The sequence below is a fragment of the Esox lucius genome, chromosome 11, assembly GCF_011004845.1.
Source record: "Esox lucius isolate fEsoLuc1 chromosome 11, fEsoLuc1.pri, whole genome shotgun sequence".
Lineage (NCBI taxonomy): Eukaryota > Metazoa > Chordata > Actinopteri > Esociformes > Esocidae > Esox > Esox lucius.
This window is the reverse complement of record NC_047579.1, coordinates 38,027,388-38,041,490: the sequence shown is the minus strand read 5'-3', so window position 1 is coordinate 38,041,490 and position 14,103 is coordinate 38,027,388. Positions and strand designations below refer to the sequence as shown.

Below are 14,103 nucleotides of genomic sequence, written 5' to 3'. Positions count from 1 at the left end.
TGGGGAGCTATGAGCAAACCCACACCAGCCCGCCGCCTCTCACCATGGGCAACTCCAGAGTGGTGAAGAGTCCATCCTCTCTCAAGGAGTGTGGTTCCAGAGCCCAAGCCGTGCGTAGAGGTGATCCCGACTACCTCTAATCGGAACCTCTCAACCTTACGCACTAACTCAGGCTCCTTCCCCGCCAGCGAGGTGACATTCCACGTCCCTAGAGCCAGTTTCCGTGTCCAGAGATCGGGTTGTCTAGGCCCCTGCCTTCGACTGCCGCCCGATCCTCTTTGCACCGGCCCCTTATGGTCCCTCCTGTGGGTGGTGAGCCCACGGGAGGGCGGCCCCACGTCACCCGTTCGGGCTGAGCCCGGCCGGGCCCCATGGGGGAAGGCCCGGCCACCAGGCGCTCGCATTCGAGCCCCAACCCCGGGCCTGGCTCCGGGGTGGGGCCCCGGCTGCGCCATACCGGGCGACGTCACGGTACTCAAAATTTTATTCTTCATTAAGGGGTTTTGAACCGCTCTTAGTCTGACCCGTCGCCTAAGACCTGTTTGCCTTGGGAGACCCTACCAGGGGCATATAGCCCCAGACAACATAGCTCCTAGGGTCACTCGGGTACTCAAACCCCTCCACCACGTTAAGGTGGCAGTTCTTGGAGGGGTCATAGAATAATGTCATGATAAATATTTTATTATTGTTACTGTGATATTTGAACCTAATGCTCTTATAGAAAAGTATACAAAACCCAAACATTTTAATGACCAACTGCGTTCACTAACAGGCAACATATTTTCACTAAAGTCAGCCAAAATAAATATGTGAAACGAAGTTTGAAACATACTCAACAGTTTTACTCCATGCGGGAGGGTCACTCATCGTCATGAACACACAGTTGGACAGGATTGTTAACATGATGAACATGCTAAACAACGTACCTGGGTTAAGGCAATAACATCTATAGAATTATTACAATGTGTTCAAACCTGGGGAAACATAAACTTATACACTAATTCTCATAGCCCAAATCAACCTACTGTACTTAGACTCTGTAGAAAAGTAGAACAGTATAATCATAATGAAAGGATATGAATGTATGAGAATCTTGATGGCTCCTCTCCTTAGAAGATTGAAAGGCGACAGGATGTAGCAGGCCGGCTCAGCATTGAACCTGAAGATTGTATTCCCCTTGGTGATGACAATAAAGGTCTGGAAGACACAAAATTAACATTAATGAATATACATTGTACAGGTTGAAGGACCACTACATAAAAAGTTATCAGCCTTAGGTTAGTAATCTAAGGGACAGGGACTGAGGACACCCTTTACCTGCTGTATAGTGTTGTTCTGGTTACACTAGATATTGTGTTATTATATATATTCGTTTATTATCATTATGTCTTGATATTATGTTACCCTGATCTTGACATGATCTTATCTATTCACCTTGTAAGAACTAGTAACAGTTTTAATCATTTACACCTGGTGAAAAATCTGGGACCTATAAGAATGTGGATGTGATCAGAACAAAAGACGAACATCAGAACCAGGAGTAAATTATGCTTTTGTCACTTTGGAGAAGAGTGTATGCTAAAGGGCATTCATAATAGTATTATGTTGGAGAAGAGTGTCTGCTAAAGAGTTAATGATAGTTTTACTTTGCGTGATTTGTAGAATGGATCCAGTTCCTCCAGAGGTGTGTTGAGAAGCTCAGCTGGTGGATCTCCATAAATAAATGGCAGGGCCTTTCCGGCCTCCAGATCAGCGGATGGCTTCGGCAGGTCTTCTTCTGCTACCTCGATGTTCAGATCTAACTTCCTGTCCTGCTCCTTTGCTTCCTCGGCCATCCGCCTCTCGATCTCCGCCAGTGACTCTGGGGTGAAGCGGTGGAACACTTGAGTGCCTGCGGGAGGTAGCAGGGTGGCCATCTTGGCATTCTGCTTGGCCAGAGATGCCACCACACCTGGGTCTCTCAGCAGTGGGCTGTAGGACAGATACGTGTCATTAACTTCTTTAAAATACATTAGAACTACGTTTTTTTTGGTGCACATGTAGTTACAGTTCTGCTCAAAAGTTTGCATACCCTTGGAGAATTGGTAATATACAGCTCTGGAAAAAATTAAGAGACCACTGCAAAATTATCAGTTTCTCTGGTTTTTCTATTCATAGGTATGTGTTTGAGTAAAATGAACAGTTTTGTCGTTGAAAAGTACTGACAACATTTCTCCCAAATTCCAAATAAAAATATTGTCATTTACTGTATTTGTCTGTAGAAATAAACAACTGGTCAAAATAACCAAAAAAGACCTCAAATAATGCAAATAAAACAAATTCACATTGATTTATCAACAACAAAATAGTTCAGAAATCAATATTTGGTGGAATAACCCAGATTTGGACTCTATGGTCCAATATTTATGGTCTTTTGCAAACTTCAGCCTGGCTCTTCTTTGCTTCTCATTGATTAAGGGCTTTTTTCTATCTTTACATGACTTCAGCCCTGCCCCTACGAGCCTGTTTTGTACCGTCCTCGCCGTACATTTCATCCCAGCTCCTGTTCACCATTATTTTTGTAGGTCACATGATGTCATCCTACGGTTGAGTGACGATGGAATGAGTTGACGGTCTCGGTCAGTGGACAGTGGTTTTCGCCCTCTGCCAGTCTGTAGCGTTGTCCCCACTGTCTGTTGCTTGACCTTGTTCTTATGAACCGCCGTCTTTGAGATTTTCAAGATGTAAGCAACCCAGGATGTAAGTAAATCCAGAATTGAACCCTTCTTTTCCTCACTCAAAGCTTTTCTTTTCAACTGTTTTGTCATTCTGAATAGTTATTTTTTTATTCAAATTACCTTTGAGGTTTTACTTGCACTGTTTTTGCCATCCAGCTGGTTCTATTGCAAGAGGATAGTGATTACCACAGCAGTGGTTTTAATACTTTTCCTTGTAAAATGAGATTTGGTTCAGGTAATCACCAAATGGGCTTTATCTTTTGCCGGACCGCCTAAGTGGAGCCAGCCTAGAAGCGCGAATGTCTCTTATTGACTGACTGACTGAGTAGCCTTGGTTAAATAGTGTAGTGGTTAGAGACCCAGGCTCCGGAACAACAGGTCCTGAGTTAGACTCACGTAACAGTCAAAACGCAATATGCCTGAGGTTCAGGACAGACAAAAACATAGCTGGCTATAACTTTATGTAGCTACAAAATAGGAAGCCTAAAATAAAACAGTTCTGGTGGATATTAGGGTTTGTTCAGAATAGACAAACACTTCGCTGGCTACACAATTCTCTCGTCTTTTCACTTGACCAAAAAGTCAGTTATCGTCACATATATTGACAGATGCTGTATCAATGTCATTCACAAATGGCTAATTAGCTGTTAAAACAGCCAGTGGCAAAAGAGGATTTGTTCAGGACAGCCTAAAATGAAACTGTTATCTGTTACAGTATCTCACAAAACTAAGTACACAAAACTAATATTTGATTATATCTTTTCATGTGACAACACTGAAGAAATGACACTTTGATACAATGTGAAGTAGTGAGTGCACAGCTTGTATAACAGAGTAAATTTGCTGTCCCCTCAAAATAACTCAACACACAGCCATTAATGTTTAAACCAATGGCAACAAAAGTGAGTACACCCCTAAGTGAAAATGTCCAAATTGGGCCCAACCAGTCATTTTCCCTCCCATGTGTCATGTGACTCGTTAGTGTTACAAGGTCTCAGGCGTGAATGGGGAGCAGGTGTGTTAAATTTGGTGTTATCGCTTTCACACTCCCTCATACTGGTCACTGTAAGTTCAACATGGCACTTCACGGCAAAGAACTCTCTGAGGATCTGAATAAAATAATAGTTTTTCTACATAAAGATGGCCTAGGCTATAAGAAGATTGCTAAGACCCTGAAATTGAGCTGTAGCACGTTGGCCAAGACCATACAGCGGTTTAACAGAACAGGTTCCACTAAGAAAAGGCCTCGAGTTGAGTGCACCTGTTCAGTGTCATATCCAGAGGTCGTCTTTGGGAAATAGACGTATGAGTGCTGCCAGCATTGCTGCAGAGGTTGAAGGGGTGGGGGGTCAGCCTGTCAGTGCTCAGACCATATGCCGCACACTGCATCAAATTGGTCGTCCCAGAAGGAAGCCTCTTCTAAAGATGATGCACAAGAAAGCCCACAAACAGTTTGCTGAAGACAAGCAGACTAAGGACATGGATTACTGGAACTATGTCCTGTGGTCTGATGAGACCAAGATAAACGTATTTGGTTCAGATGGTGTCAAGCGTGTGTGGCGGCAACAAGGTGAGGAGTACAAAGACAAGTGTGTCTTGCCTAAATTCAAACATGGTGGTGGGAGTGTCATGGTCTGGGGCTGCATGAGTGCTGCCAGCACTGGGGAGCTAGAGTTCATTGAGGGAACAATGAATGCCAACATGTACTGTGACATACTGAACAGGAGCATGATCCCTTTCCTTCGGGGACTGGGCCGCAGGGCAGTATTCAAACATGATAACGACCCCAAACAAACCTCCAAGATGAGCACTGCCTTGCTAAAGAAGCTGAGTGTAAAGGTGATGGATGGGCAAAGCATGTCTCCAGACCTAAACCCTATTGAGCATCTGTGGGGCATCCTCAAATGGAAGATGGAGGAGCGCAAGGTCTCTAACATCCACCAACTCTGTGATGTCGTCATGGAGGAGGGGAAGAGGACTCCAATGGCAACCTTTGAAGCTTTGGACAACTCCATGCCCAAGAGGGTTAAGGCAGTGCTGGAGAATAATGGTGGCCACACAAAATATTGACACTTTGGGCCAATCTGGACATTTTCACTTTGCCAATCTGGACAGGGGTGTACTCACTTTTGTTGCCAGTGGTTTAGACATTAATGGCTGTGCGTTTGAGGGGACAGCAAATTTACACTCACTACTTTACATTGTAGCAAAGTGGTATTCCTTCAGTGTTGTCACATGTAAAGATATAATCAAATATTTAAAAAAATTTGAGGGGTGTACTCACTTCTGTGAGCTACTGTATATTGCGGCTATTTCTGGTGGATTTCTGAATTCTGACTTAGGATTTTTTCAGGAAAGACATACACTTTGCTGGCAACACGATTCTTACATCTTTTCACTTGATGAAAAAGTCTGTTATCCTCACCTATATTGATACAGTAGTTATTGTATCAATGTAATTCACGAATGGCTAATAATTCACAAATGGCTGTTAAAACGGGCCATTGGCAAAAGCCATACAGTTCATATATGCAATTTGTGGTAAACTTAATAAGAAACGTTACTCAGTTTAACACAATGCTTAATGACGTCTTGTGACATATTACTTGCTAATAAGCTTTTAAAACAGCCAGTGGCAGAAGTCATAAAGTTTAACATAATGGTTTATGGTGTCTAATGAAATATTCAAACTCGGCGTGATGTGTGACAAAATTCTATAATGTCAAGAGGCTATACTGACACCCAGTAAATGTTCAGCTTTGTGGTGTAGTGGGTAACAACGCAGCCTTTCATGTGGGAATCCTGGGTTTGATTCTTGAGAGGACAGCTCTGATTAACGCATTTTATTGTGGGCCGGTTGAACTAGGCTTGCCTGGTTTATTGTTTCCAGAGCTGTATGTACCATTTTGTCATAACAGAATGGCACAATCATAAAACAAAACATGGCAACTAAGATTTCTTTTTACTGACCCCTGTTCAAAATTCTGCATAGCACCTGTTCTTAATAGTGTGTATTGCCCTCTTTAGCATCAATGACAGCAAGCAGTCTTTTGTAATAGTTGTCAATGAGGCCTCGAATTCTTGCAGTTATTATAGCTGCCCATTCTTCTTTGCAAAATGCCTCCAGGTCATGCAAAGTCTTTGGTCGTCTTGCATGAACTGAATGTTTGAGATTTCCTCAGGGTGGCTTGAAGATATTAAGGTCAGGAGACTGTGATGGCCACTCCAGAACCTTCACCTTTTTCAGCTGTAACCACTGTATTGTCATGCTGGAAAGTCTAAGAGCATCCCATCCTCAGTTTTCGATCAGAAGAATGCAATTTGTCTGTGAGTATTTTCTGATAACATGCTGCATTCATGTTGCCATCAATTCTCACAATATTCCCTGAGCCTTTAGATCTCACACACCCTCAAAACATCAGTGAGCCACCATTATGCTTCACAGTGGGGATGGTATTCTGTTCACTATAGGCCTTGATGAGCCCTCTTCAAACATAGAGCTTATGGTTGTGACCATAATTACAGTGTGCCAGAAGCTGTGAGGCATGTAAGGTGTTGTCGGGCATATTGTAACCTGGCTGTTTTGTGGTATTGGTGCAGTAAAGGCTTCTTTCTGGCAACTCGACCATGCAGCTCATTTTTGTTCAAGTATCGTCGTATTGTGGTACGACAATACCTTTTACAAAAGCAGCCTGTATTTCTCCTGAGGTTACCTGTGGGTTTTTCACTTCTTAATAAGTGATTGAACAGTACTGACTGGCATTTGCAAGGCTTTGGATATATTTTTATATTCTTTTCCATCTTTATAAAGTTCCATAACTTTGTTATGCATGTCTTTTGACAGTTCTTTTCTTCTCCCCATGGCTCAGTATCTAACCTGTTCAGTGCATCCATGTGAGAGCAAACAAACTCATTGATTATTTATACACAGACGCTAATTGCAATTTAAAAAGCCACAGGTGTGGGAAATCGAATTGACATTTAATTGCTATTTTCACTTGTGCATGTCACCTTGTGTGTCTGTAACAAGGCCAAACATTCAAGGGTATGTAAACTTTAGATCAGGGCCATTTGGGTGATTTCTGTTATCATTATGATTTAAAAAGGAGCCAAAGAACTATGTGATAATAATTGGCTTCATATGATCACTATCCATAAATATATATATATTTTTTTTGGATGATCAGTTATATTTTCAAAATCAATGCCAGGGTATGCATGTTATTTGTTGTTCATTGGCTTGATGTTGCACATAAACATTTTAGAAATATAATCTTTATTTCAGACTAAATTGTTCAAAGGAAAAACATCCTTAATCAACAAATACATACAGTGGGGCAAAAAAGTATTTAGTCAGCCACCAATTGTGCAAGTTCGCCTGTAATTTTCATCATAGGTACACTTCAACTATGAGAGACAAAATGAGAAATAAAAATCCAGAAAATGACATTGTAGGATCTTTTTATGAATTTATTGTTAAATTTCTCTGTAAAATAACCATTTGGTCACCTACAAACAAGCAAGATTTCTGGCTCTCACAGACCTGTAACGTCTTCTTTAAGAGGTTCCTCTGTCCTCCACTCGTTACCTGTATTAATGGCACCTGTTTGAACTTGTTATCAGTATAAAAGACACCTGTCCACAACCTCAAACAGTCACACTCCAAACTCCACTATGGCCAAGACCAAAGAGTTGTCAAAGGACACCAGAAACAAAATTGTAGACCTGCACCAGGCTGGGAAGACTGAATCTGCAATAGGTAAGCAGCTTTGAGTGAAGAAATCAACTGTGGGAGCAATTATAATAAAATGGAAGACATACAAGACCACTGATAATCTCCCTCGATCCGGGGCTCCGCGCAAGATCTCACCCCGTGGGGTCAAAATGATCACAAGAACAGTGAGCAAAAATCCCAGAACCACACAGGGGGACCTAGTGAATGACCTGCAGAGAGCTGGGACCAAAGTAGCAAATGCTCCCATCAGTAACACACTACGCCGCCAGGGACTCAAATCCTGCAGTGTCAGACGTGTCACCCTGCTTAATATCCAGGCCCGTCTAAGGTTTGCTAGAGATCATTTGGATGTTCCAGAAGAGGATTGGGAGAATGTCATATGGTCAGATGAAACCAAAATAGAGATTTTGGTAAAAATTCTACGCGTTGTCTTTGGAGAAGAAAGAATTCTGAGTTGCATCCAAAGAACACCATACCTACTGTGAAGCATGGGGGTGGAAACATCATGCTTTGGGGCTGTTTTTCTGCAAAGGGACCAGGACGACTGATCCGTGTAAAGGAAAGAATGAATGGGGCCATGTATCGTGAGATTTTGAGTGAAAACCTTCCATCAGCAAGGGCATTGAAGATTAAATGTGGCTGGGTCTTTCAGCATGACAATGATCCCAAACACACCACCCGGGCAACGAAGGAGTGGCTTCGTAAGAAGCATTTCGAGGTCCTGGAGTGGCCTAGCAAGTCACCAGATCGCAACCCCATAGGAAATCTTTGGAGGGAGTTGAAAGACCGTGTTGCCCAGCGACAGCCCCAAAACATCACTGCTCTAGAGGAGATCTGCATGGAGGAATGTGCCAAAATACCAGCAACAGTGTGTGAATACCTTGTGACGACATTTGACCTCTGTCAATTCCAACAAAGGGTATATAACAAAGTATTGAGATGAACTTTTGTTATTGACCAAATACTTATTTTCCACCATCATTTACCAATAAATTCATTAAAAATCCTACAATGGGATATTCTGGAGAAAAAAACTCTCATTTTGTCTTTCAGAATTGAAGTGTACCTATGATGAAAATTACAGGCCTCTCTCATCTTTTTAAGTGGGAGAACTTGCACAATTGGTGGCTGACTAAATACTTTTTTGCCCCACTGTATGTCTTGCCATAATTTGCTCCCCTAGAAATTCTTATGAACCGAATCAAATTTTATTTAAGTCAACAGAAACTAAGCAAAAATCTATTGCTTCATGTTTCATTGGGTATCAATATGCGGTGATACACATGCCAAACCCCCTTATTCATCTATCAGTATGGGGAAGGTCAGAGAACACTCCAATTAAATCATAAAATTAAGAGGTTTAAATCAATTGAGCTTAAGCTGAACCTTTCAGTATGAGGAACCAGTGAGGAGGACAGTCTGAGTGTTAAAAGCAAATCTCCATGGATCACAGGTGGTGGTGGAGAGGTGATGTTTTGGGGCTGGTTTACTTCCAAAGAACCTTGTTAGGATGGTTGGACTCTGTCAAGTACCAGGAGATTTAGAGCAAAATCTGTCTGCCTCTGCCAGAAGACTGACAGCAGGTCGTCATTGCATCTTCCAGCAATATTGATCTAAAGCAAACCTTCAAACTCATACAAAGATTTCGCACAGATCCACAGAATTGGCCTTTTGCAAAGCCACCGCAGTTCCCTGTCCTAAAGTCCTGTGAAAACCTTTGAAGTGAGCTGAAGACCAAGGATCTGGAAAGATTGTGCATGGATAAAAAGTCTCAGATTCCTTGTTATGTGTTTTCTCACCTCATCAAACAGTATAGGCTAAGCTGATATCTTGGCATGAGGAGTGTGCACAAAGTACTTCATGCAGGGTTGCCAATACTCATGCAACACATGTTTTTGACTACTGAACGCCCGCTGAGGAATTTAAAACACTATTATTGCAGTTTTTTACAACATTCTCTCAAATAAATATACAAACATTGAAATGGCTCAGGTTTGGCTGTAATTTCAGACTAGTTTCCCTAATTTTCACAAAATCTACAAGAACATGGTTTGTGTAAATGTGTTAATAGAACTTTTTCCTGTGCTAGTGATTGTGAAAAACTGTTATGATATGTATCCACTTGTAGTAGACATTTAGAGATTTTTTTCCTTCTTCAGAAAAAGGCTATGCTTCTATTCCAGGCCTCCAGGAGTGATACCCATCAGGTCAGCATGATAGCAAAACCTTCGCTATCCTTCCATACATTTCATGTAGTGCCTTTTTGAAACAGCCGGCCAGACGTTTGGCTGGACTAAGTTGTTTCACTCTCAACTTCTCAGAGTGAGTTGAACAAAGTCCCTTTTCATTCTGTTGCACCCTGACCCCATAGACCGAGTCCTTACTCCATTTCACTCATGGATGCATCGTAGCAGGATCCAAGAACATTGTTTCACTTCTTGGAGCCATTTCAGCACAATTGGGTTAGACTCAAATCATTTAGCCATAGTTGAGTAAAAGTTAACTTGTTGCAAAGAGCTGCTTTTTTATGTAGTTTTATTTATAAGCCCATTATTTCTGGCACTAGCATACTTCCTGGAAATGGCACAAAAATGCCTGTGAACTTTCTGTTTTTAAACTCTAGTTGACCCCAATTTGAAGTAGACAGTAAACTGTGGGGTCATTTTATAATGAGGTGACAGTGCTGCAAATGTTAGACAATGATAAATGTCTCTGTCCAACAAGGAACTGTGCTTACTACTTATGCACTGAGTGCATAAGTCCACCCATACCATGCTCAAACTAGAATCACAGGAGATTCAAACATCTGTGCAGAGGTTTTTATCTGCCAATGCGCAGCTGTTGTGCTTGATGATGTGCATGTTTCGTTGCTGTTCTAACGTGTATTAGTTTTCACCATTTGACAAGAACCTAACAATGTGTTGATAATGTCATCATATCTACCATTCACCTTTAATAGTTAGTATGTCAGTGTGTTAGCATTTTAGCGATTGTGTAAGGTTTAGTCCAAACCCCTGCTTCTTTGTGGGAAACAAGATCTCAACACTAGGATTCTGTCCCTGTTTCCTGTGTCGGAACATTCATAGTCAGAGGGCCCTTTCTTTATTGGATTTTTGGGATGGATCCAGACATTCCTTATTCCCCCAATGTTCATGATTTATTGTGCATGGATGAACAGAGGGAAATTAATTCAGATGGTAGTGAAGTGTGATATTTCCCAGAAGTTAGTAGACACAGAGTTTCTAGTGAACCAGGCTTGCTTTACTGGAACACAATTTGGTAAGTACCATTGTCAAAAAATTATTATTTCATAATAATTATTGCTATCAACTGCTTAATGTCTGTGTTTTGAAATATAGGCCTATTTGTTTTCCTTTGTTGTCTTTTCTGCACTAACACACATTTTATCTAAGTTGTTTCCTCATAGTCAGAGTAACTGACATCCTAGATATTGTCTATATGTAGTACTATAATGTACAATAGTGTATATAAGTACTGGCAATGGACTAAGAGCTGGATCAAATCAGTTCCATTTACAAAAATCAACAAGGCCTGCATGACACCTCGACAGAACTTTATATCTGTGATTCAGATTTGAGTACATTAACAGATGCTCTTATCCAGAGTGACTTACAGTAAGGTTTTCATACTGGACCCCTGTGGGAATCGAAGCCAAAACCCTGATGTTATTAGTGTCATGCTTTTTCAACTCAGCTGCACAAGTTCTTATAAGCAAAAGTCTTAGTTACTCCTGCAGGTCTCAGGTTAAGTCTTGGCCCCCACTAAACCGCTACGAAGAGTCCAGCCGACAACTTTCACACAGCTCGTCTAGTCTGGTGTGCTTACACCTCTCTTTTCCTGACGGCATGTTTCATGTTACCTTCTAACTCTGCATACAGGCCAACTCATGTTGCATGAATCTAACAGAGATTCTCTATCTCCTGCTACATCACTATGGGCCCCCACGTCTGCAACTTAAGCGTATATACCGCAAGACATCTTGCAATGCCTCCCCACCATGGAGAAGAATACGGAAGAGAAGCATCGCCCCCTACTGTGACAGTCGGTAGAGGCTATAAAAAATATACATTGCTGGCCACATAATGACAAATTGTGAATTTGGCTCTTTCACCCTAAACACTTTATGCTGAAATGGAATAACAAAGATTGGCAGTCTGTTACACTTATAGAATTAGAAGTTTCCATCAAGGGTGTGGCCACATTGCTCTTGTCTGAAGGGCTTTGTCAGGACCAGGGGTTTACTAAACAGGAAGCAGATGGCAGTAATCGGCCAAGAACAGGGAGAAGACTAACCTGAACTAGTCCTACAAGAAATGAAATTGTTTTTAAAGGTGAGAAAACCCAGTTCTCGTAATTGCGGTGCTGTAGTTGCACCTGAGTCAAATTGAGGTGGAGGGTATTTGGGTGTGGGTTGGGATTGAGATGGTTCCATGAGGAGCTTGGTTCCACCTCCTTTGTACATGGTGGCTGCCCAGCTGCTGTGGACGATCACGGGAAGGCATCAGGTTACATGGCCGACGATGACGCTGCTAATTCCTCACTCCGTCCTCCCTGCCTTACATCGTGCCGATAAACAGGCCGTTGGCATTCAGGCTCAAGAGGCTCCTGACAGCTCAGAACTCTGAAGCACATTCTATTTTGCAGGGGGGCTAAAACTCTATCTACTCTGTTTGGATACTTGGGTTCCCGCCCCACCCCTCTCCCAGCACTTGACCGCTCCCCCTCGACACATATCCACACCCTTCTCTCCTTCTCGTATTAGCCTGGCCTATGACCACCCCCCCACCCCCAATCCCCCCATCCTCCTTTAAACATGTTGCTCCCAGTCTTTAATTTTTCCTGCCACAGATTGATGGCTGCCTCCGGTTTCCCACAACTATTAGACTACACTGTTCTGCTGCTGCTAAACAAAAAGACACTTTCAGATCCTTCACTACCAGCAAGTCTGCAGCAGGCCTTCTCAGAACAACCAACATGTTATGTAATTAAACATGTTTTCTAAAAGAGCCCTTTCTCTCTGTCTGTCTGTGTTTGTGCCTGTGTTTTGGTGCATCTGTCCATCTGTCTGTCTGTCTTTCAGTGGTCATCCAGCTCTTCATGGCTACTTAGTTACAGAATTGTCCCTGCTGATCAACTCCTCAGATGGAGGTTAGTCCCAAATAGCATGCTACTGTATTCCCTACATTAAACTATATTTGACCACCGCAGCCCTGTTCCCTACACAGTGAGGTCCTTTTGAACAGGGCCCTAGCCACTACATAGTAAGTTACTTTAGACCAGAGCCCTGTTCCCTAGTTAGTGAGGTACATTAGACCAGAGTCCTGTTCCCTACATAGTGAGGTACTTTAGACCAGGGCACTGTTCCCTACATAGTGAGGTACTTTAGACCAGGGCACTGTTCCTTACATAGTGAGGTACTTTAGACCAGAGTCCTGTTCCCTACATAGTGAGGTACTTTTGAACAGGGCCCTAGTCCCTACATAGTAAGTTACTTTAGACCAGAGCACTGTTCTCTACATAGTGAGGTACATTAGACCAGAGTCCTGTTCCCTAGTTAGTGAGGTACTTTAGACCAGGGCACTGTTCTCTACATAGTGAGGTACATTAGACCAGAGCCCTTTTCCCTAGTTAGTGAGGTACTTTAGACCAGAGCACTGTTCCCTAGTTAGTGAGGTACTTTAGACCAGGGCACTGTTCCCTACATAGTGAGGTACTTTAGACCAGAGTCCTGTTCCCTAGTTAGTGAGGTACTTTAGACCAGGGCACTGTTCCCTACATAGTGAGGTACTTTAGACCAGAGCACTGTTCCCTAGTTAGTGAGGTACTTTAGACCAGAGCACTGTTCTCTACATAGTGAGGTACATTAGACCAGAGCCCTGTTCCCTAGTTAGTGAGGTACTTTAGACCAGAGCCCTGTTCCCTACATAGTGAGGTACTTAAGACCAGAGCCCTGTTCCTTAAGCAGTGAGGTACTTTAGACCAGAGCACTGTTCCACACATAGTGAGGTAGGAATTGACATGCAGTGGAAACTACACTGATTAAGCGCCAAATGGATATGTACCGTGACCAATTCTCAATGGATGTTCCTGGTCTGCCTTGAATAAACTAGCTCAGAGAATGAATGCACATTTGAATGCTATTTCTCCAGGCCTATTCTGTCCCCGACACATCATCTTAAACACACACTGACAGAAGCACGCCAAAGCTATTACGTAAAAGCAATCTCAAGCATTGGGTTAAGCTGTAAGTGCTTAACCGAATGTGCCCTTCGTTGTGCATGTCAGCATGCTGCGGTCAATAGGACATTTCTGACCTGGGATGTGCCGGGGTAATGAAACGAGGTGGGAGGGAGGGTGTAGAGACCCGACGTGTCACACTAACCAGGCAGGGAATGTGGAGCGATGGTATTCCTATCCGGAGACCACAAAGTCACTGGGCTTCCTGTTCCTGTTTATAGGATCATTTTGTGGACATTAAAAGGCTGCTTAGGTGTAAAATAAGACACGGGTGGGGCGATGGCCATTGGGTAAAGCAGGGGAGGCATCTGAGAGAGGGGTTAGTTGTCCAGGTGGTAGAGAATCCGGATCAATACCAACGAGGTCCAGAAATATCCATCACTATTCATCACT

General features: G+C 42.7%; 1 protein-coding gene across 1 annotated transcript in view; it reads right to left on the bottom strand.

The window, feature by feature from the left end:
* Positions 1-14,103, bottom strand: part of LOC105023362 (sodium channel protein type 4 subunit alpha B) — a 55,420-nt gene that overhangs the window by 33,199 nt on the left and 8,118 nt on the right. Inside the window, exons 2-4 of the mRNA XM_010892499.3 lie at positions 1,647-1,971; positions 1,079-1,197; positions 833-922 (exon numbers count right to left, since the gene is read on the bottom strand). Coding sequence (XP_010890801.2) covers positions 833-922; positions 1,079-1,197; positions 1,647-1,916 — 479 coding nt within the window. The 5' untranslated portion in view covers positions 1,917-1,971. The remainder of the gene's footprint in view (positions 1-832; positions 923-1,078; positions 1,198-1,646; positions 1,972-14,103) is intronic.